Here is a 25,536-nt window from a genome sequence, read left to right as displayed (position 1 = left end):
TTTGTAAACTTTTCCTCGTAGTCTAATGACAAAGGCCATAAATTTGAGAACGACGACGTATCGACATTTCGGCGTCTTCTTTAACACTTCGCTCTATGAACTTCGCCACAAGCGTTGTTCTGGCGTTAAACGATTCATGATGACTTGCCAAAATGTTACAGAACAGAAATTGTCAACACAGCTGTCAAACTGCCATTCTCAGCTGTCAAACCATATTTATCGATATCGCTAGTTCTCATGCAGCCAAAAAAGCACCCGCACATAATTTTGTGAGATCCTTCTCTCAATTTTCTCCACAGGTGATTAGTTTTTATGTTTGCCTTGTTTATCCGACGATTTCTCCAAGGTTAACAAATAGATTTGACTGAAATTTAGTATTTGTAGTTGCATTGATGATACCAATGTAATCAATGTAATTAAACATCTGTCGGCTCATTTGGAAAACCAACAGAAAGAGCTTGTTATTAGAAACAAGAAAGATCTAGAAGATGCTATTAAAGAAGAGTGGTGAAAATAGATCCTTAACATACAAGAAATTGTGCCAAGAAGAGTGAATGCTGTGAGAAAAATAAAGGCCTCCCGACTAAATATTATATTAATTATATTGTTTTTTCTTAAACATTGTTTGCCTAACTCTGCCTCGGTGGTTTAGCGTAAGAGCACTACCCTGCCATATCAGAGGTTGTGGGTTCGAATCCCACGTAAAGCACGGTCCTTGCACTTTTCCAAATTTACCTACTTTCCCTCTTTATAATAATATTCCATTCCAAAAAACATCTTCAAAACACACGTTTCAAACCCAAACCTATCGTTTCCATTCTCACTCCCGCACAATAGTCAGCGCATTATTTGCATTGTGGCTGCTAAAGCAAGCCACACAGTTACACATTGCTTCAGTGGCGCCAACAAAAGGAAGCAGGCGACTGCGGTAATAGCGCAGACACACAAAATTTAGCGAAGTCCTGAACCATCTGTGCGATCCTTCTGCCAGAAAAAAGTGAGACACAGATGGCGCTCCAAGCAGCAAGAAGACGTTGTTCCTAGGCAACGGTAGGTGGACATTCCCACTACTTGAATTTTGAATTTGAAAAGGTCGAGCCAAGGAGCACCAGGAGATTTGGTGGCTCCTACAAAACTCAGGCTAAAGAGCCCATTGTATTTAAAGCTCTGGAAAGGGGGTAGATAGTCAAGGAGGTAAGGAGAAAAGTATCAGAGAAAGAGGTAGAAAAGAATAGAGACAGAAATAGAGATATTTAGTCCTGTGAGAATTTTCCTGATTTTTTGGCAAATCTGTAAATATCCTCCAGTTTTAGAGAACGAATATTACTCATTCTCATGACATCGGAACCCAATACTCGTAGCCTTGCTCTAGCAAAGGCAGGACACTCACAGAGAAAGTGCTCAGTGCTATCCGCCTCCTCCAAGCATGACAGGCATACCGGGTCCTCGATGATTCCAATGGTGGTCATATGCTGACCCCATGGGTTGTGTCCTGTATGCCGACCATCAACCGAATATCTTTCCTTCTAAGTTTTAGTAGAAAGTTTGACAGTTTTCTGTTTGGACTTGTCACAAAATACTTTGCAGTTCTGCAGACCGGACCATCGCTCTTTATGTAGATTGCCTACATAATCGCTGATCCAATTCTTGATTCCTGCGGGACTGATTCCGATTATTGGCTCTAGCCCCTGTGGGGGCACCGCTGATCCACGGTTGGCCAATTCGTCGGCAATTTCGTTTCCTTGAACACCGGAGTGTCCCGGAACCCATATAAGTACAAGCGTGTTTTGTCTTGCGACAGAATTAAGCTTCTTCTTACATTCTTGAACAATCTTTGAGGTTTGCTTCGCGTTCTCCAGGGCCTTCAATGCAGCCTGACTGTCACTGAAGACTCCAATCTGTTTCCCGCTCCATCTCCTCTCGCTTATCCATTCGGCTACTTTTAGGTTGGCAAAAACTTCTGTTTGGAAAACAATTGCCATTCCCCCATAGCATAGTGATACTTATTACTATCGTTTAAGTACCATCCGGCTCCAGACCCTATTTCATTCTTGGACCCATCGGTAAAGAAAATAGCCGTCAAACCTCCCTGAATATATTCTGGATTGCTCCATTGCTCACGCAATCTGACATCAAATTTCCTTCCAAATGAAACTGTGGGTATCAGGTCATCTTTAGGTGCCAAAAACAGTGGATACAACTTAAAGATTTTTCTGTGTCCCGAAGTTCCATCTTCGTGCCAGAAACCATATTTATGGAGTCTACATATTGCTTTTACTGCTTCCTGTTGTATCTTAAGATCCAGGGGGAGCAACTCAAGCATAGCATTTAGGGCATCACCAGAGGCACCAGTGATGCTTAAACATACACTTCTTTGCAGCCTGTATAGTTCCCGGATTGTGGACTTAACCATGCTCCGTCGCCACCAGACCTCAGAAGCGTAAGTGATGATTGGTCTGATAAGTGCTGTGTATATCCATAGGACCACAGCAGGTTTCAGACCCCAGGTTTTGCCAAAGGCTCTACGGCATTGCTGAAAAATCTTCAAGTGAAACGTGTGTCTCCCAAGTCAGCTTCCTATCCAAGATTACTCCTAGATATTTAACTTCGTTGGAAAGACCAAGTGTCACACCTTTCAGTGTTGGAAGACTGAGTCCATCCAATTTCCGTTTTCTCGTAAACAAGACTATGGTTGTTTTGTTCGGATTAACGGAAAGACCTTGTCTCATGCACCAGTCATCGATTTTGTCAAGAATCCTCTGCACTTTCGTGCAAAGCCTCCTAAAGGATTCATCCGATATTAGCGCACAGACGTCGTCCGCATATGCTTGGACGCGAAAGCCGAGTTCCTGCATCTCCACTAATAGAGAGTCTACGACGAAGCACCACAGCAGCGCAGAAAGAACACCCCCTTGGGGACATCCTTGCTTGGCCCTGACTGTGATTTGCTCGTCACTGCTCCCACCAACGGTTAACAGCCTCTCAGAGAGCATGGAGTATACCCATTTTATAATGGCTTGATTAACTCCGAGTCGTTCGGCAGAAGAACATATCGAGCCGAAAGTGGCATTATCAAAAGCCCCCTCAATGTCCACGAACACGCCCATTGTGTATTCGTCAGCTTCCAGCCCAGCTTCAATCTTGCTAACAAGATCATGTAAGGCTGATTCACATGATTTTCCACTCTGGTAAGCGTATTGATTTCTACTTAGTGGACTTCTCGGCAATACCCCCACTCGAATATGCTTCTCCACCACTCGTTCCAGACTTTTTATCATGAACGATGTCAAACTGATTGGTCTAAAACTTTTTGCTAGGGAATAGTCACCTTTTCCTGGTTTCGGAATAAATACTACTCTTACGCGTCGCCATTGGGATGGTATATAACCAAATGCAAGACAGGCTGTGAAGATCCTTTTCAGGGCCTCAATCAGCCTGTCTCCTCCTTTTTTAAGCATTGCTGGATATATTCCGTCAGGTCCAGGGGACTTAAAGTTCTCAAAGGAAGATAAGGAAAACCTTATCAATTCCCTTATCACTATCCGACTACCAATATACCAGCTGTACCTAGAGGTTCCACCGTTGCTACCGTTATTGTTCATGCCACTCTCAACTTCAGAGAGAGTTCTACTACCCGGAAAATGGGTTTCGAGTAGAGCATTAAACGTTTCCGATTTGGAAATGGTGTATGAACCATCAAGTCTCGCTGTTTCCCTAATTTCTTCGACGTTACTGCAGAAATTTCTATAGGATTCAAGTGTGGCTTTCCGTACTTTTTTCTTATATTCTCTCTGTGTAAGTCGATGATTAGCCCAGTCTTCTGTTTTGGTCTTCAAGGCCTTATTAAGAAGTTTCCTGGACCGTACACGAAGCTTCGATAGTTCAGGGTTCCACCAAGGAACCGCTTTCCCCAATCTGCTTTGCCTGAGTGAGCACTGTTCCTCAAAGCAATTGATTAAAGTACCTTCTAACTTCTTAGTAGCATCTTCAATCATTTCTGCTGATTTGAGTTTTTTCAGGTTTGGTAATCGCTCTGTTACAAGCTCACCATACCTGTCCCAGTCCACATTTCGAGGATTCCTACCGGAAGGTATTGATATTGTGTCAATTCCCAGTCGGAATTCGATAAAACGATGATCAGAAAGAGAGTCCTCTTCCAAAACTCGCCATCGGTTGATTTGATTTCCAACTGACCTATTGGTAAGTGTTAAATCAATCACCTCTTGTCTCCTTCTGGTCACAAAAGTTGGTTTGCTACCAGTGTTTTGAATGACCAAATCGGATGACAGGATAAAATCCAGTAACTTGACACCTCTGGGGTTGCATTGGCTGCTTCCCCACACAATGTTCTGTGAATTTGCATCACAGCCCACTATTAGCCCCAGATTATTGGATTCTGCACGACGACGGTATATCGCTCACACTCACTCGGCTCTCCATTGGCATAGCCAATGTGCCATGTTTCACCACTAGTAGTGCGCTGCCTCCGGAACCCTGGGTGTCAGTTCCGGTCATAGGGGAATGTGGGGTTGGGGCCTGCACATCCGATGCCCGAGCCGTCGATTGCTCGACGGGAGGATTTCCCGAAAGTGGGTTACCTCGTGCAGGTTTTCGGTACGGTACTCTCCACATAGTACTTGGGTGGCTACCAATTCCGCCGTTCCGCGGATGAGTGGATACCCAATTCCTATATGGAGCTGCCCTCTTAGTTCGTGGTAAGTTAATCTCCATAGCATGGGGTTAACTCACCACTTAAGCCTTATCCCCGCGGCAAGGAGACCGACATGACAAGGATTCCCACTACTTAGGACTGGTAGTTGCAGGCTAATCACCTACTCTGTTAGAAATCAAAAACAAATTAACGAAACCAAAGCAAAACTGAGTCTTATCGAGGCCCTATGCTCCCGAGAGTAGGGAACACGAAAAAAAGAACTCTACTTTTATTGCTTACTTATTTTGCTAATTTTTTTGTTTGTATTTTCTACGTACAAACGAGTCGAAGTTTGTTTATGTTTTTTGTAGTTTTGAAAAATACGCGTGAAGAACGAAAGTAAATGTAACATATAAACGCATTAGATTTGCATTTTTATATATATTTTTTTATTTAAACCCATATCACTTGGGTGTCCGAGTTCTTTATTGAACCACTGCACAAGTGTTCTGGTAACTGTAATTGATTAAAAATAGTATAAGTTCATTACCAGTCTTAAAAAAATTTTAAATTATCACACAATGAATTATATTCTCATTAGCTAAAACGTGGAAAAATTGAACCGAATGGTTCTTCGAGCTATTCAAATCCAGCGCCAGTGAGACGAGAATTTGTTATGCACAACAAGGCGCCGATGTGGAATGAGTTGAACCAAGTGTATCAATTGGACTTTGGTGGACGAGTTACACAAGAATCGGCGAAGAATTTCCAAATTGAATTTCGTGGTAAACAGGTTAGTCTTGAAATGAAAAATTCAAAAATATTTACGGTATTAACCGTTATAAATATATACATTATAATTTATGTAAATTGAAATTTTTGTAGGTTATGCAATTCGGACGGATCGATGGCAACGCATATACACTAGATTTCCAATATCCATTTTCAGCATTACAAGCGTTCGCTGTTGCACTGGCCAATGTTACACAACGGTTCAAATAAGTAAACCATTTATTAGTCTGATTTTATACAGAAACCTGGAAAAATCAGTGGTTCTAAGTATTCTACTTAAAATACTAAAAAAGCCTCAAGTTTTATTAAGTATGTATATGTATGTATGTATCTTCAAACATTTTTTTGCTATAAATATGATAGTCTAAAAAGTTCGGTGACAAATTTGAGCGACGGCTAAGCATTATTTCCTAGAGCTAATAATGCATCAGCGCAAAGCTTTGAGTTCGCTAAACATTTTACAGACCTCAATTGAATTCAATTTCTTTCCCTTAAGAAATTTTTTCAAATACCGAAACTCATGATTTTTTGAGAGCATAGAGTATGGATTATATGGTGAAAGTGATGCAACCAAAATTTTCCGTCAAACGATCTAAGTTACTGCTGTGTCATCTAAAATGTATGTACAGGTATATACTCGTATATACATATATTAAGGTATTGAAGATGGTTTCCGTATAGTTTCGATACCTATTGGTAGATAGGGTCTCGAGATAGAGACCAAAACGTGGACCCTAGAATGTGTTTGTACAATATGGATATCAAATTGAAGCTGTTGGTGAATGCTTTAGTACAGAGTATTTTTCATGCCGCTCCGTGACTGGGGTCTCGAGATATAGGTCAAAACGTGGACCCGAGTAACCTTTGGTTGTGTATACAATATGGGTATCAAATGAAAGCTGTTGATAAGTGCTTTAATACGGGATAATTTTCATACCTATTGATGACTAGGGTCTCGAAATATATGCCAAAACGTGGACCCGCCGTGTCTTTGCACCGAATTAAACCAAACTTACACACATTGTTAAGTATTGAAAATGGGTTTCGTAAAGTTTGGTTGTAATTCGGAACACTGGCAACGGGTACAGCGTTCTTTTGAACCAGCCATAATGTCGTTTACTTTTTTAACGCTTGAGGCGAAACTGAACTGTCAAATTGACAGTGTGAGTTACAATGTGTCAATATTTCTTTCTGATTTGGATGCCATAAGGGAAAAACGTAAGTGCAAAGTGTAAACATTTTTTGTGAATTTTTTTGGAGTGGATTTTGGAACAGTGAATAATTTCTTTCTAAATTTGAGAATTTAATGTGAAATCCGAATGTTCAAATGAAATTATGTGTTCGTGTTTTCGTGTTCGTGTTTCGTTTTTTTGAAAACATAAATCGATAATGGTTAAAAAAGCTCCAATGCTTAATAAAACATATACATTGAAACGAAAAATTCATGGACGATCAGGAAAAAAGATGATTGTTCTTAGTTATTCATTTGCGTTGATTTGAAATTTAAAAACAATCTTCTTTTTTCCTGATTTTCAATTTATATTTTATACTTACTCAAAAACAAATAGAAAAACAAAAAATATTGTTTATGCCAAAGCGCTTGAATAAAGAATAAAGAAATAAATAATATGAAAACCATAACTTTTCTGTTCTAAACCATATCTATTCTATTTTAGTGTGCCCAGCGAAGCGGGCCGGGTTTGCTAGTAGATTAATAAAAAATTATGAGTGCAAGAATCATACGAGTTTGCTCAATACGAAAAAAGAGTTTATGCTCTAATTTTCCCGTCCCAATTTATTTTGTTTATTAAAAAACTACAAAATATGAAACTTGTATATTAAATTTTTTTAACCAAAAAAAGGTGTTGCCATACTAAGAGTCATACTTTAATAGAATCAAGCAACTAACTACTTGCTTTCTTTCTATCTATTCACGCTGCTCTTCAACACTACCAGACGAATTTTCACGGGGTTCCACATTGGGTAACCTAAAACTATGTAGCTGATTCCCAAAGACAGTTCAAAGCAATAGGAGATATCCATCTTGATTTTACTTTATGCCCAGCCTCAACCTATGAGTGGTAATGAGCAAGGAGGGTCGTTTGAAAAGTCCGTGCAAAATTAAAAACTACTTAATTGTTTCAGGAAAACTTTTTTTATTTTTCGACATAGTCTCCTTTCCTTTCATACACTTCGTCCAACGTTGTTCTAGTTTGTTGATCCTTTCCCTATTTTGGGTTGAAAACTAGCTACTAGCAAACCCCGCCCGCTTCGCTGGGCACACTAAAATAAAATAGATATGGTTTAGAACAGAAAATATATGGTTTTCATATTATTTATTTCTTTATTCTTTATTCAAGCGCTTTGGCATAAACAATATTTTTTGTTTTTCTATTTGTTTTTGAGTAAATATATAATGCTGTTGGCTTCCCAACACGTGAACAGCCAACGTATAGTTGACCATGGGTGAATACTGGTTCTTCTAAATTCATCCCGCATATTTCTAAAGTTTGCCCTTGTGATTTATTGATAGTTATTGCAAATGCTAAACGAATGGGCAGTTGCAAACGCTTGAATTCAAATTGCAATTCAGGTGGAATCATTGGAATTCTCGGTATTAGAACGTCTTCATTCTTGAATTTGCCAATTAAAATAGTTGCTTCGATAACATTATTCATCAATCGTTTGACTACAAGTCTAGTTCCGTTACATAGCAGCTTTGTTCAAATTGATGTCTCTTGGTCGATTTGATCTGGACCGTGCCATTCGTTGCCGATTTGCTTTCATTTTCTTCTTGACGTTCTTCTGATGTCGCGTTATTCCGAGCATTTCTCATGCGCCTATTATTATTTGTCGAGCGACTAATATGAATACGCGATTGTCTTGGCATTTGTACTGTAATAAACATTATTGTAATTATGATATTCTGAAATTTTGTGGATTATATTTTTTGTTTTTTTATTTGATTCACTCATGGTGAAACGTAGTTTATCGCATATGAACCGAAAAAATAAATCCACAAAATTTGATGAAAACTTACATTAATTAATTCCAATTTACCACGTGAAAATTCCTAAATGTATAAGAAAAATATAAGCACGTGAGCGATTGTTAATTGAAAAAATAATAAATTTCTTTTTTCTTTTTGACGATTGTTTCTTAGTTATTCATTTGCGTTGATTTGAAATTAAAAAATAATCTTCTTTTTTCATGATCATCAAGTGTTAACAATGTGTGTAAGTTTGGTTTAATTCGGCGCAAAGACACGGCGGGTCCACGTTTTAGCATATATTTCGAGACCCTAGTCATCAATAGGTATGAAAATTACCCCGTATTAAAGCACTTATCGACAGCCTTCATTTGATGCCCATATTGTACATACACAACCAAAGGTTACCCGGGTCCACGTTTTGACCTATATCTCGAGACCCCAGTCACGGAGCGGCATGAAAAATACTCTGAACTAAAGCATTCACCAACAGCTTCCATCTGATACCCATATTGTACATACACATCCGAAAGTTACCCGGGTCCACGTTTTGACCTATATCTCGAGCCCTATCCACCAATAGGCATCCAAACTATACGTAAACCATCTTCAATACCTACTTAACAATGTGTGTAAGTTTGGTTTAATTCGGTGCAAAGACACGGCCGGTTAGCGAACACACACAAAAAGTTGACTTTATTTTATATATAAGACTAGCGTACCCTCGCCCGCTTCGCTAGACGATAAATTCAATGATTTGCTGAAAGAGAATAAAATTAATACGAAACAAAGCAAATTCTTTGATACAATTTCATTCGAACTTTATTGTAACACTTTTTGGTAGACAACGTTTTTGGTTTTTTCATCTTTCGCGTGAATAATGACGATGATTTGCCAACTCGTGAGCAAGCTGCATACAATTGTCCATGAGAAAAAATTGGGTATTCTAAATTAATACCGCACATTTGTAGAGACTGTCCTTGCGCCTTATTAATTCTCATAGCGAAGGCAAGGCGAATAGGGAACTGCAAACGTTTGAAATCGAATGGTAAATCCGCCGGAATCAGTGGAATTCAGGGTATCAAAATGTCTTCTCCTTTGTACTTCCCTTTCAAAATTGTTGCTTCGATAACGTTACCCATTAGCTTCTTCACAGCGAGTCTGGTACCGTTGCAAAGTCGGGGCACATTACTATTGCGCAGCATAATAATCGGTGCTCCAATTTTTAATCGTAAATTATGAGGTGGTAAGCCTGGCAAATCGAGTGAGTTTAAGAATTCAGTTGGATAATTTACGACCTCATCTTGATCAGTAATAGTGTCCATTGACTTATACGCAACTATGTCACCAGGTATTTGATCTAAAATAGCTGAATTTATATCATTGACGTCCTTATTTTTTCCAGCTAAAATTGCTCTTTCGCTGAGTCAATCATGGTTTTTGTAATGTTGAACTATGTTTGGAAATACACTCTGTATCAATGCCTCTTTAGACTGTGCAAAAGTGCAGAAATTGTTAGGCAATGTTATCATTCCTGTTGTTTTTGAAAAAAGGTTTATTTTTTTTGGTTAAAAAGTGTTTTTTGAAGTTTTGAAAAACACTTCGCTCTAACAAATTTCTTTAGTTAATTGCTGAAAATTAAATATTTTGAAAAAACTATTTTTTTTTTAATTTAACGTTTTTGAGAAAATTTTGTTCTTGAAAAAATTTCATACTTTTGTAAAAGTTTAAATTGATTTGTTAAAAAAGATTTTTTCCCGCTTTGAAAAATACCCCCTCGAAAAAATGTATTCTCTATTAATAGTGGAATATGAAATGCTTTGAAAACACCATTTTTTTTTTTAATTTTGTTTGGTTTTCAGAAAATTTTGTTTTGAAAAAATTTCATACCCTTGAAAAAGTTTTATTTTATTTTATTTTATTTGTTTAAAATTTTTGGAATTTTTTTTTTTTGTAATTTTAGAAAAACACCTCTTCGAAGAAATTTCTTTTATCTTTTTGAGGAAAATTTGGTTTTGAAAAAATTTCATGCTTTCGAAATTTTTTTATTTTACTTTATTTCTTCAAAATTTTTGAAAACAATTTTTTTTATAATTTTCGAAAAACACCCCTTTGAAAAAATGTTTTCTATGTGTCATAGTGGTATTCCATTAACTTTTAGGATTATAGTCAAATACTTACAAATATCTACGCTTTCACAAATAGCAACAATAAACAAATTTCCTCAAAACCAAAAAATTTACTTTTTTTCTAAAAAAATTCTAAACAAACAACGTAATAAATTTAGAATTTTGTGTTCACGAAAAAACAGTATTGTTTTTATTGTATTAACTGAAAACCAAAATGTTGCAAAAAATCAAAACAAAACTAAATTATTTTTTTGTGTTCATTTGGTCCATATGTTCCATAAAAAGTTGATATGGTAAATAATATGTAGGGTCTGATACACGCAAATTTCCATTGACCATTATAGTGACAAAATTATCGATCACCAATTCCAACAGGATTTCAAAATCAGAGTTGGAATGAGTTGTTGTGTGGTGTACTTCTGAAAAAATGAGAAATAAACAAAATAAATCTAAAAATTCGAATTCTAACTTTATCTTGTGTATGTTCTTATTCCCTTTGAATTTTTCCAATGAAGCACCATTCATTTTAAAATTTCCAAGAATTTTTTTTATCATTTCGCGTTTCTTTCCTTTTTCATTCGATTCCAACATTTGTTCATAGCCGAAAACGTCGTTTGCAAACGCATTTATTTCCATATAGAATTGGTCAAAGAAAGCATTGCTCAATTGAATTGAAACATTATTTTCATAAATACTTAGGACCTTAACTAATGCACCTTGGTACATACCTAACGCAGATATTCATCGCGACCTTGACATCGATACTATTGATGAAACAATACAAAGCGCTAGCAGAAGACACATAAATAGACTATTAACGCATACAAATCCTATGATGAGAAGACTACCAAATAAAGAAAAATCTATCCAAAGTCGGCTTAACCGTCAAACACCAACAGATCTTGCAAAATCCTTGTAATCAATTGTCAACTAATCGTATATGTCATTGTTTGTTAACCACTTGTTTTTAAATAATATGTATATATTTCTTCTAAATGAGCTTGGGGGCATTGGCCCTTCAATATCACTCTCATTCCATCTTTTTGTAAATCAAATTACTTATTGTCTAACGACAGGTGTAATATTTTATGGAAGAAATAAAAAAAAAAAAAATGTTCATTCGAATCATTTGAAATTTCTGTATACAATACGAAAAATTCAAAAAAAGTTGTACACATAAAATGAATGTCGATTCGAAACTTACTTTAATCTAAGAATCGAGCAAGTTTTGTTTTGTACAATATTTTGATTTTTTCTTTTTTTATATGAAGAAAATATTTAAAAGAAATTTTTTTTTGCTAAAAACCTTCCCCTAGTGGATCCCTATAATATGAAAAAAGAACGAATAAAATTGACCTCGTATCGGCCCAAAAAAATGCGTACAAACGAACATCATTTCATTTTTATATATATAGAGATTAAGGCGGGATAGTTTATTCTTTAAAAATATAAACAACTTTGTTTCGGAGACTGAAGGCTGAAGACTGAAGACAAAAAGTTCTTGGAAGCATAGCTGAATGAATTTCGAGCCACCTTATTTTTAATTTTAGCTATTAATTTCCAATGAATTTTTTTGAAAGAAAATGAATTTATGTATGTGGTTTTTGGGCACAAAAAATTTAATTTTCGATGTGTAGTTTGCTCAAAAATCTCTGCTAGAAAGCGTTAAATTAAAAAGTTTTCTCTATTTGACTTCTTTGGAAGGAAGGAAACCCATTTTCCATACATTTCAATTATTTTATTTTGAATTATTAGTAAAATATATTAAAAAACATAACAGTAATTGTTAATACAAATTACATAAAGAAACAAGAAGAAAGGTTACATAAAGAAATTCATACACTATAATTCACCACAACTATAATATTCTTTTTCTGATGAATTGGAAAAAAAAATAAAAAAAAAACCAGACACATGTACCCATAATTATAAAAGTGGTATAAGTCAAAATTTCCAAAAATTAGTTTATCACTTTTTTCACATCCACATCATCTTAAACTAAATGAATTTAATTAAATTTTCACGATATCGTCAAAAACGAACCTTAGGATAGTGGATTTCATTTCAACGTTATACGAAATTTATTTAGTGTTAATTATGAAAGTGGTCTATGTCAAAAATTTTAAGAAATTACATATAAAATTACATTGAAAATAGCGTGTGACCTTTCTTAAAGAACGTCATGTGCATTTACAAAATACTGTCTTGCAGAGTACCAGAAAAAAGCCAAAGAAAATTCCAGCGATTACTGTGGATTCTCGTTTGATTTACAAAAATTACTTTTGTACCCTAAATTGTCTGTTTCGTTAGCCTATTATAGCGAAATATGAACGTATATAACTTGGGGTTAATTTCCATAATGACAAGATGTATGTATGAGATGAAACTACAGCCTCAAGAGGTGGTACAGGAAGTAGTATCATGCATTTTAACACATCTGGAAGATATTGTAACAACTCAAAAACACGTAATAGCTTATGATGCGTGTTCAGGTCAAAATCGTAACATTAAAGTAGCATTAACATCGATGACAATTGCTCAGTCAAATAATAACATTGAAACGGTAGACCACAAGTTTTTAATATCGGGATATTACTTTGTACCGAATGACTATCACGGTTTGATAGAAATGAAAATAAAAAAACAGCAACTTACTTATACAATCCCGAGCATTATTATGAATTGATAAATGAATTGAAAAGTGTAGAAGGAAAAACCCATTTTAGGTAAAACAAATGTCACAGCCGGATTTTATTTCGACGAAGTCACTAGAAGAATCAATAACAAAAAGAGTAAAAAATACAGCGGGTGAATCTGTTCGTATTCGTGAATTATTTCATTAAAATTTTTGTTTCAAAGAAAACTCATAGTTCTTTATTGCATTATATGGTTAGGGTAGGTTAAATGGCTGCCCTAGCTAAAGGGCTCACTTGGACAAATGTTAGGAAATTCGTCCGTTGTGGTGCCATACATGGGAGAGGAGGAAGGAGATGGGAAGGAATAAGGAGCCTTGGGATTAGATACGATGATGACCATACATTTTTACGACGGCGCCGACGAGGGCTGATTTGCGTTCGTAGTTAGCCGTAACAAGCTATTAATGAACTTCACCAAATTTATGATATCTACACCGGCTATATCCGCAGGCGTAGCGAAAAAGTGAGAGCCCAGATTTCTAAGTCTTTGCCAGACGAGAGCAGGGCAGCTGAGAAGAAGGTGTTGAGATGATTCCACCTCGTCCTCCAGACAGTTTCTGCAGAACGGACTTGAGGCAATCCCAAGTCTTAAGGCGTGAACACCTAACGGACAATGTCCGGTAAGGATGCCCACCAAATTTGAGAGCTGGGGCTTTGTTAGCCTTAGGAGTTCCCTTGAGCGTCCCCGATCTACCCGTGGCCAGAAGGATCTCGCGACCTTGCACGTTTGCGCACTAGCCCAGCGCTCGCTGAGTTGACTCGACATTCGACATTTATGAATGTCCCTAATTCAATTAATTTTGAAAAAACATTTTCGTATTAAAAACAACATTTTCGTATGAAATTCATACAAAACTTCATAATGATAATAAATTTTCATTAATCAAAACTAAGAAAATTATAAATTAAACGTTCAAACGCAATTCATTAAATATCTCGAAACAAGAAATGTACCTATGACTTAAACCACTTTCATAATTATGGGCACATACCTATATTTTCTTCCAAAAAAATGTGTTGAAGGCTGGAAATCCATTTTAATGTTATGCTTCAGAATTATGCTTCAAAGAAGAGAAATAATTTAACCCGCACTAATGCACAAACAGCCCCTTCAATTGTTGGCAGTAGATATAAGAATCAGGCGTAATTTGCACATCATTATCATCCTTACCATCATCCCGGTTTTGCTACTATTGCTCGTTTCCTCCGGTTATTTCTCATGTGATCCATTTATATTTATGTATCAGTAATAATTCACTTTAAAAGTGGGCCGATTTGGTTAAAATTTAGCAAATCTTTACATATACATAGAAATTCGGCTCATTTACTTTTTTTACTCTTAATGCATTTAGCGCCCACATCTCCAGATATTTTTCAATTGGCTGAAATGCTTTCGGGATTCCCCAGTTGTTAAGGTTTAGGTCTTCACAATTTTTTCATAATCTTTTTCACTTTTTCAGAGAGTTTTATGTTTCAAACCGAAACTTTCAGCACAAAATTTAGCAAGCCATTTCGGTGATAGCTGACTATTGTCTCATTATAATGCGATGTATACATAGGTACATTTGCATAATAGAAAAGGTAAGGTCTATAATTTGTTACCGATTGTTTTAGAATATCCAATATCCGATGCATATAAAAATCCACGTGTATATGTACTTATGTATAACGGTGAATGAAGCTTACGCATTAGAGAATACTCGTATCAGTCAATTTATGCGTATCGTGATTATTTCGATGAAGTGCGTTACTCGAGCGGGATTTGTGTAGATAGATCAATCGAAATGTATAGGAAAGCGATTTCAGTTTTTGTTCATTGCATGAAAAGCACACGCTCTTTTAGATTTCCGCTTATATGCGGTGGTACACCCCATGCCAAAAAAGAAAAAAATTGTTTTGGACCCTATTATTTTCGGGTTATAATTTTAACAAAACTCGTGTTTATAATCACCTAATAAAAATTGTAATATTTAAATAAATAAATAATTAGAATTTTATAATGATAATATTTAATGTTGTTGTAGAAAACTTAGTTTAGACTCGCCTCGCAGATTTTCTTATTTGTTTCTCACATTTCATGAAAAGTGAAATGTTTTTTAGTTACTAATAATGTCTAAGTTTATTAACAAATCAAAAAAATGCATGGTACCCAGTGTAGTGCCTAACCCTTATTTGGCATGGGGTCTATATAAAGGTATTTAGTCATGCTTTGCAACCAAAAACCAAAAACATTAGATAGGATATACTTTACTTCGCGCACAATTAAGGTAGTATTCACATAAGTACGATTATATTGCAATTAATAAAAATTATAGTATTACAATTTATGCTTAATATATGTACATACATATATTGCTATATTAATTTTATTTATTTTTTTTATTATGTCTAAGCTTGGTTTATGACGTTTGTTATGTTAGAATCGACTAGCACACACTACTGGCGGCATCTATTGACAAACAGCGGGAACTTAGTTGCGCACCTAATACTTTTAATTAAAAAAGTAGCATTGAACAGTTAAAACTATGGCTAGCATTATTATTAAAAAAAAATAAATAATTGGCGCGTACACTTCTGTTAGGGGTTTGGCCGAGCTCCTCCTCCTATTTGTGGTGTGCGTCTTGATGTTGTCCCACAAATGGAGGGACCTACAGTTTCAAACCGACTCCGAACGGCAGATATTTTTATGAGGAGCTTTTTCATGGCTGCCTGCATAGGGGCGACCGCTATTAGAAAAATGTTTTTATTAATTTCGGTGTTTCACCGAGATTCGAACCTACGTTCTCTCTCTTAATTCCGAATGGTAGTCACGCACCAACCAATTCGGCTACGGCGGCCGTCCAGGACATTACCGTGCTTTAATCGGTAGTTGACAAGGGTCAAGGCTGATAGATTACCAGATTTTCTTTTTAACTATGGTGAAAAAGAAGATTGTGAGGGGAACTTTAGCTGTCACGTTATTTGGGGATTCGGCAGCCGAATGCTGTGCGATTATTTCACTCATATTCACACACTCGTCCAATCAGTGGTTATTCAGATGGCTACGAGGGTGTTTCACCGAGCTCCTTCTGGAGGGACCTACAGTTTCAAGCCGACTACGAACGGCAGATATTTTTATGAAGAGCTTTTTCATGGCAGAAATACACTGCCATTGCCTGCCGAGGGGCGAGCGCTATTAGAAATTTGGCTCTTATGAAGCGTGGAGTTGATCCCATCCCCACGCCAGACAGCTCTGTAAGAGAATTGAAAAAGTATTTACCTAGACAACCTGCTCTAATTTTTGCTAGGGCTGGACAGTTACAAATGAAGTGCTCAACTATTTCTTCCTCTTCGTCATCTCTCCAACCTCTGCAATATTCCTGGGAGAAAACTCCTAGTATCGAGGAATGCCTGCCAAATAGCCAATGACCGGTTATACAAGACACGACCTTCGAGTTATCATCTCTTGAGAGGTTAAGGAATTCCTTTGTTCTTTTCTTGTTTATTTGCGGCCATAGTGGCCTAGCTGTTACTCATGTATCTTCATCTATCCATCACCTATTGGCCTCTTGGATAATGTTGTTTTTGATTATTAGTTTACTCGTGGCCAAAGGTATTCCAATCGTACTTTTATCGCTGAGTAGTTGAAGAGCAGTACCTTTCCTGGCTAGCTCATCGGCTTTACAATTTCCCTCAATATCTCTGTGCCCGGAACCCAAATAAGGCTGACCTTGAATACTACGCTAATATCATTTAGGGAGCTGCCCGGCATTACAGTGTAACCTTCGATCTTAGTATAGCCGCATTCATTGATTTAATGGCCACCATAGGTAGTTGACAAAATAACAATCAGCTGTTTGACAATAGGCATTTGATGGCCAGTTTCACCAAAACTTAAGTTAAAAATGTCAAAAAGTAGTAGAAAAAACTGAGTAACTTAGTAATTCTGAGGATTGAATAGATGAATTTTATACAATTAATTGAGATGTATACATTTCTTTACCTTCAACCAAAGTAACTTGCTAATTTGTGTTTTCTCACAATATTTCGCCATTTTTAGTTTTTTTTTAGTTTAAATTATATTTGTATTCAATGAAATTACTGTAAATCAGCGGGCGCAACAAAGCATTGCCAGAAAGTACCAGAAATAAGTCAAAAAGGTCGTTCACAGCAAAACACATTTGTCGAACTGCCAACTAACAAACCGCCAAGGTAACGAATTTGGTGTGAGTACCTCTAACTGAACTCAGCGATTGTAGCAAATGCGCAAGCGAACGATTGCGGGTGTTAGCCTTTCACAGAGAACGTCAATGTGACAATTCACACTATTCGTAGCCCGTGAGACTTCTCTATACATTAACGTTATCTGCCTTTTATCAATTTGTGGAAGAATAACTAACATCGAAGTTGATCACAAATAAAAGCGGCGATTGAATACGAAAACTGACAAGTGGACGAGTTGTTTCAATTAACATAAAAGCTAGTTTGCTTAAGGCAATTAAACATTTTTTTTTAGATTATTATCTCTTTTGTAATTGTTGTGTAAAAAGACCCTTCTTTTATATATTCAATTAAATATTAAATTAAACAAACAAAAAATTAAAAAAATATTAAAATTAAAAAAAAAAAATTGTATTAAGTTTGCTAGAATTAAGTGAGATGGAAATAATTATACATGCACACATAGGCTTCTTCAATACACATATTTGTGCAATGATAAACCGATATCTGCATTATAAAAATGCTCTTATTATGAATTATTTTGCTGTTTGTATATTCATTAAGTTCCACGAAATCTTATTAATTAAATCTTATACTTGTACTGTTGTTTGCAATATGAATAATCTGAATAATGTTGTATTTACATATAAGTTTATAGTACTAGGTTTTAAAGCTCTTATTCCGATCCATTTTATTTAAAAATAATAATTATAGTACATACATTTGTGCAATACTTTTACATAACTATATACATGTGCTTATATAAGAAATGTATAGCACGGAAATTACTCACAGAAATGTTCAATAATAAGCGTAACTTCTGCAATACACATTTTACATAGAAATAAGAATCTGTAAAAAGCTTTGTTTACACACAATGACACATGCAATGATGAACACATGCAAATTTACATATGTGTGTGTGTCACTGGAAAGTATTATTTTGAAAAATATAAATTGAAAAATTAATTAAATATTTGAGTGACATCGGTATAAACTTGTACGTATGTACCTGCTCTTATAGAAAGGAATTAAGTAGCAGCGTCAGTGTGAAATTTATTGTAGTTGCATAAGCATCCTTTCGAAAAATGGATGGAATATTTTTTATAAAACTATGTGTAAATTTTAACGCGCTTTTCAAACAATTTTGCTTCGATATCGGATATGTAGTTAGTCGCAATTTCAAAATTTGCTATTCAATTCTAAATCACGCTAGATAATAAGTATGTATGATTTCTGAAATAAATAGAAACATGTCGACTAATGTAATTAATACATAGTAAATAAATACAATTATATATTATATGTACAATATATTCACTCTACATTGCTGGGGCAAAACTTAAAAAATGAATGCATATACTAATCTACCTATGCATACCTATGTATAAGTACATACATACGTATATGCAAATGCAGATGCAATACTTGATTTCTGAAATATAATATATAAAATAACATGTCAGGAAATATGTACAATATGTTCATTCTACATTGCTAATACGAAAACTTGAAAAAAAAAAATTACAAATATACATACATAGACACATAGCATGCAGCACAATTGGAATACCACAAAAGAGTATTCGTGATTTATTCAATAAATGTATTTTACCGATATGAATTTCACAACAATTTGATGTCTACATCTTTCATTTTTCGCGATTGGATTGTAGATTCAAAGGAAAGAGCACCCCAGGCCCGAGCATTAACACATTGCTGACCGCCAACTTTTCTGAAAATTTACAGTCTGTGTTAGAAAAAAGGAACCGCGAGTGTCCATGTAGTATAAAAGATATTGGAAAACCCTTTTCCAATAACAGATCTTAGGTGTGAAACAGGAGAGATGATTAACAATTTTTTATGGCCGGAATTGGATGATTCAAGACCTCTAAGATGGAATTCGTGAGGCTGTCGAGGACATAGGGCAGCCACTTTGCAATTCGGTTATGGTCATGGTGGTCATTTGCTGATGTTATTTTTCACTATTAACGGCATACCTTCCTCTTTATAATGAAATTAACATCCGATCCTTTATATTAGAAAATAGGATTTTTCTTTGAATATCAAAATAACACCTCTTATTGGAAAACCCTTTATTTTAAATTTCTTTTAGATGAAAGTATGTATAAAACTACGAGTCGCAATTACTCAATATGCCGTGTAGTCTCCATCGTTGCCGAGTATAGCCTGGCATCTTCTTCGTGCTTTGAACCATCTTTTCTGCGTAGCTCGTCAACAAACATGGACTGGCCCTCACAGTTCCCCACACATTTTCAATGGGGTTGGCGTCTGCGGACAGGGAAGGCCAGTTCATTACTGTGACGCCATTTTCTTGTTTTGTTGTTTCTCAATGTGTCTTCCTGAGAGTAGTGGTGATGATGATGTGTTGATACTCACATCTGTTCCCTTTTTAGCAAGAATTGATTGTGCTTGGCGTAGTCACAAAGAAGTTGGACGATCTTCAAGCCCCGCTCGGAAAAGTCATCAACATTTTTGTACACCTTATACCGCTGATTCCACATCACAACAAACTTTTTTGATTTTTTAATTACTTTTTCAGCCGCAGGGTAAGATACTTTCAGTCTTTTCGAATGCGTGCATAAAAATACTGCCTCGAAACTCTTCGCGTACTTCTCACTCATTTTAGTTTGTTTGCGTTTACGGGAAAGTTTCGAACGACACTAACCAGAGTTAGCACTGGCGTCGTAGTCCTTGAATGGAACTATTACGCAGCAAAAAGCAGAACGAAATATATCTTGAAGTTACAAGACAAATGGCAAACCTCCGAGTGTATTTCTGCCATGAAAAAGCTCCTCCTAATAATATTGCCATTTGGAGTCGGCTTGAAACTGTAGGTCCCCCCATTTGCGGAACAACATCAAGACGCACGCCACAAATAAGAGGAGGAGCTCGGCCAAACACCCAAAAAGGGTGTACGCGCCAATTATATATATGTACAGTGAAACCTCCCACAAGCGGACACTCACGGTTCCACAATTTTCGTCCGCTTATGGGGGTTAAAAAAAACTCTAGGTTAAAATTACTATCCCACCTCTTTAAATAATTTTTTTATGTTCTTTTATGGTACGTTTAGTTTTTTTCATATTTATTGAAAAATATATATGTATGTATGTACATTTTTATATTGGGGCAATGAGTATATTTACACATTTGAATATACATATTTGATTGAGCATATTTATATTTTAGGCTTCAAAAATTCATATGCCGTAGTCTGTCGTAGATTTTCCTGTTTATGTTTCAGAAAAAGGTTTTCAAGATGACATTCTAAAGTCTTGGTGTATTGGAATCCAGTAATATCGTCTCTTAGAAATTGTTTAATGCTTCAGGTTATGACTTCATCTGACATTCATCCTGGACACATACATGATTTGAGTCTCCGCTTTCTCCGTCAGATAATTCCTCAGTATTAATTTCGTCAATGACAACGTCAATATTATTGTCTTCTGTATTAACAACTTCGTCGATTAACAAAAACACATCTGTATACTGACCTTGCTGATTTTCATTTAAAATCTTTATCAAAGCCGCTAGTGTCGATATGGGAATATCATCCTCTGCCTCGAAGTCAGAACATTCAAGCGGAGCTTTTTGAAACCCGGCTTTCGAAAAACAATTCTTAATTGTTTCTGCCGTTACGTTATCCCATGAAGATTTAATAAAAAAAACAGCCTCCAAAATGTCAAAAGTTTTTGAAAATCTGTCCATTGGAATGCCTCCTAATTTTGTCAAAATATGTTTGATTATATGGCATCTGTAATGACACTTAAAATTTTGTATTATACCTGATCGAGGGGCTGACAAACGGATGTTGTATTAGCAGGTAAAAAGATCAACTTTATGTTATCTAGTTTAATATCTCGAGGGTGAGTTGTGGCATTGTCCAAAAATAATAAAATTTTTCTCTTCTGGCAGCCCATTTTTTTTATCAAGCATTTCTAGCCACTCACACATAATTTCACGAGACATCCAAGTTTTCCGGTTTGACTTCCATTCCACTGGCAAACTTCCTATATTGCCTCTTTTAAAGGCGCGTGGGCATGCTGCTTTTCCGATAACCAATGGCTTTTCTTTATCTCCAACCATATTGGCACACAATCCTCGAAATTAACCTCGGAAGATTCCCCACATATTCTTTTGAAAGTCACATTATGACGCCTACGCCATTTCTCCAACCATCCATTTGACGCAGAAAAATTTCGAATACCTAATCGGCCAGCGATTTCTTTTGCTTTTTCCTTTATAATAATACCCGATATTGGTATATTTTGGCTTCTGGCCTTAACGAACCATTCGAAACTCAAATGATCAATTTTTGAGCCATCCGCGTTTAAGAACTTTTTCTTTTTGTTGACGTTATCACCGCCCATCCATATTCTTTTAATATCTTTTATTTCAACTATTGTCTGTCTATCTACTATCTTTGTTCTCCGTGGATTAGAGTATCGCGTCCGCTTATGAGAGGTTTTTATTGTTTTCTTTACACATTTGTTCAATGATATATTTTGCTTGTTCGTTACCGAGAGGTCCGCGTCCACTTTCGAGAGGTGATTAGAACAAAAAAAATGAGAAAAAGTGTCCGCGTCCGGTTATTAGAGTGTCCGGTTATTAGAGTGGAATTCGTTCTAAAAACCCAACATAAAGTTTGGTTCCTCAGTTTTTGTCCGGTTATGGGGAGTGTCCGCTTATTGGAGGTGTCCGCAAGGGGAGGTTTCACTGTATATATACAAAAAAAAAACCGGTTCGGGCTATTGTTTTGAAAGTGGATGTGGAACGGAGCGGAAGTAGAACAGTATAAATAAACTTTAATAAATTTTATTTATAATTCAACTCTTAATATTTTTATCCGTATAATAAAAAGTATAACAATAACCTGCGTATGATGCTACATCCCAAGTTTTGCAAAAATAACGGGATTCGCTCCGTTTTCCTTGCCAAGAACAGACTCTACACGATTTAGTCGGATTTGCTTTTCTGGCAGTAAGTATTTTTTCTAAGATCTCTTAGTTGTCCGGAAAGCCTGGAGGGTGAATATAGAAGGAACTGTTTGAGTTCTTTGAGAAGTGTCAGGTACAGTGCTGCATTCTTTGGAAGCCACAGTTATCCATTCTCTAGCTACTTTCAGTAGAAACTCTTTATATCTTATTTTACTTTTGGTCCGATAGGTTAGGTTGGAATGGTTACCCAAGAAATGAGCGCACTTGGACGAAGATAAACGGATTCGTCCTTTGTGATGCCATTTTGGAGGAGGTAAGGTGAAAGCGAAAACCGATGGGATGAAAGGAGAGGGCGGGGAGAGGTCGTGGTGGGAGGGTTCGGAGGATGGGTTTAGAGCGTGTGGATTCTGAACGATGACTGTGCTACGTTGCGTCAACAGCTTTGTGCTGCTGATGAAATATCAACGCCAGCTATATCAACAGGCATAGCAAAGAAGTAAGAGCCAAGATGCCTAGATCTTAGCCCCGCCAGAGCAGGGCAGCTAAGGAGAAGGCGCTGAGATGATTCCATCTCATTCTCCAAACATTCGACGCAAAAAGGACTCGAGGTAATTCCAAGTCTCGCAGCATGCATTCCTCGCGCATAGTGTGCGCCTCAGAAGCTCCCTCGAGCGCCCCTGGTTCATACGTGGCAGAAAGATTTCGCAACCTTACAAGTTTGTGTACTTGCCCAGAGCTCGCTGAGTTGGCGCGAAGTCCATCCTCCCAGGAGCACACCGCAGGTAGGCAATGAGATCCCAATGCATGTAGGTTTGATTGTGTCATCTAAATCTTTTTTTCGATTTCCAATTGATTTCATAAAAGCATTATGAATAGTTGATACCATCGGCACTATTCTTTTATACTTCCAAGCAATAAGAAAACTTGGCCCTTTTCACAAAAAAGTCAGGAGACTCTGTGTAGGCTTTTAGATTTTTCCAATATGACTTTTGGCAAGGCACGATTTTCCCGTATGGTACCACACACTACGGGGTCCGGCACTCGACGTGTAAACAACTTCAGACCGCTCGCGCACTGTGACGGGCAGTTGTTAGTTGGCTAATATGACAGTCCAGAGTATTGTTTACAAGCGCGCGGAAGCATTTTGTCTAGAGTAAACGCGAAAAAAGAAAATCAGTAATTCAAACATAATAGTTTGATTGCATTATATTTGGCTGGAAAATCACAACCAGCGATTGTTCGTGAGCTCGAGCACCTTAAAGTAAATAAAGTGTTTGCTTATCGCACCATTACATCGATACAATGATACTGGTAACATCGCGAAACGTCATGGAGGTGGTCACCAAAAGACTGCAACGTCACGTGAAATAGTTGAAAAAGTGAAGAGGCGACTTGAGTGAAATCCCCGACGAAGTGCCAATCAAATGGCGAAAGAAGTGAAAATATCTGATCGTAGCATCCGCCGCATACTGAAAAAGTACCTCAAAGTCAAGCCTTACAAGATCCAAAAGACGTATGCGGTCAATTTCCGAAAATTGTGTTTTCTGACGAGAAAATTTTTCAAATTGAGCCATTCGTAAACTCCCAAAATGACAGGGTTTATTTGACCGACCGTTCATAGGAGAATTTGAGTCATCGATTGGTCACCAGGAGGCTGCGGTAGCCCCCTCCACAGGTAATGGTGTGGACCGCTGTATCCGCAGATGGACGCTCTCCAATCGTTTTCATCGAACCTTGCGTCAAGGTAAATGCGAAATATTATCGGGAAAGTATTCTGGAGGTTGCTTTGAAGCCGTGGGCAAACAAACATTTCGTGGGCAAACTCGGCATCGTCTCACAAAGCTCGAGTGAACCAAGAAAGGCTAAAAGATAACGTTCCGAACTTCATAACGTCCACACAATGGCTCTCAAATTCACCAGACGCGAATCCGATGGATTATTCTCTTTGAGCCATTTTGGAGAGCAAGGTCCGAAGTAAAATATTCACCAGTCTCGAGGCGCTGAAAAAAGCCATTGTGCGCGAGTGGACCAAAATACCCGCAAGTCATATTCGGGCAGCTTCGTTTCTGGAGCGTCTCAAGGTCATAATCAAGGCAAAAGGTGGCCATATCGAGCAAAATTACGTTCCCACGACAGTCGGTTCTACGTAACCGGAACGACCCGGATTTATATCCGGCCAAGGACTGTCACTTCAGCAGCATTCCTCGTATATGCATGGGAATATTTATGCTGCTACAACGACAACAAACAGCAAAATTAAATTGATTCTTAATTTTCTTATATTTTCTCACATTTTTTACTCTGAATTGAATAAAAGTAATTTTCTAAACTAAATTTATGGCTTTTTTAATTGCCGGACCCTGTATAATAAATGTTTCATGTAAAGCAAAAGTATGATAAACCTATTTTAAAAAGTGTTGGAATATGTTCGATAACTAATTACCAATTATTTCTAGAGCATCATTATCGTAAATACCTCCACTACCCCCAATTCGCTAGTAAATACTTAGTATTTTCCGCCTCTAGTTCCAATGCCGGTTTTGTAAATCTCTGCCTTTCTGTTATTAATGTCGAATGTGTAAACAAACATCAGCTGTTGTAGCTAGATGAAGAAAAAACAGCCCTGCCCTACAAAGAGTTGTAGTTAAATTACCTTAAACTATCATTGAATAACAGCTCTGCACTTTAAACTTTGTTTAAATTTAAACTACGTTTAAGTAAACTTAGTTTAACTACAGTTTGCACTACTATTGAAAAATCGGAGTGAATTGTTACTTAATTATCGATTGAATGTAAAATGAAAGCAAATGTTTACAAAGAGAGTGCGGGAATGGTGTGTATCGTAAAGAGATGCAATACTTTGGCGACCGCCATTTGTATACAAAAAATAGCTGGTGTATACGACGAAATATGGGTAAAAAATGTTTGCTTTTTTTGCGTCATGTTGAGGATTTAGCAAAAATTGTTAAAAATACTCTATTAATAGCTTTAAATTAGTTAAATATGTGTTATATAATTCATTTAAACATTGTACAACTTTTTCCGGATAAAAAGTACACCCCCTCTGAAAATTGCCATGCATTCAAGGAATTTGTATCTAAATTATGATTTATAAATC

General features: G+C 36.6%; 2 protein-coding genes across 5 annotated transcripts in view; one reads left to right on the top strand and one right to left on the bottom strand.

The window, feature by feature from the left end:
- LOC128855521 (tubby-related protein 4) overlaps positions 1 to 6,910 on the top strand; it is a 56,650-nt gene extending 49,740 nt beyond the window's left edge. For both annotated transcript variants that reach the window (XM_054090486.1, XM_054090485.1), the window contains 2 exons: positions 5,253 to 5,444; positions 5,537 to 6,910. In XM_054090486.1, coding sequence (XP_053946461.1) covers positions 5,253 to 5,444; positions 5,537 to 5,653 — 309 coding nt within the window. In that variant the 3' untranslated portion in view covers positions 5,654 to 6,910. The remainder of the gene's footprint in view (positions 1 to 5,252; positions 5,445 to 5,536) is intronic.
- Positions 1 to 25,536, bottom strand: part of LOC128855527 (uncharacterized) — a 66,780-nt gene that overhangs the window by 30,567 nt on the left and 10,677 nt on the right. The window contains exon 1 of one of the 3 annotated variants that reach the window (XM_054090495.1): positions 14,586 to 14,778. The exons of 1 other annotated variant lie outside the window; for it this stretch is intronic. In XM_054090495.1, the coding sequence (XP_053946470.1) occupies positions 14,586 to 14,618 (33 nt within the window). In that variant the 5' untranslated portion in view covers positions 14,619 to 14,778. One more of the 3 variants, XM_054090496.1, reaches the window with a different exon arrangement.

This window comes from Anastrepha ludens, chromosome 2, assembly GCF_028408465.1.
Source record: "Anastrepha ludens isolate Willacy chromosome 2, idAnaLude1.1, whole genome shotgun sequence".
Classification (NCBI taxonomy): Eukaryota; Metazoa; Arthropoda; class Insecta; order Diptera; family Tephritidae; genus Anastrepha; species Anastrepha ludens.
The sequence above is the reverse complement of the archived record's forward strand: the minus strand, read 5'-3'. Positions and strand labels throughout refer to the sequence as shown.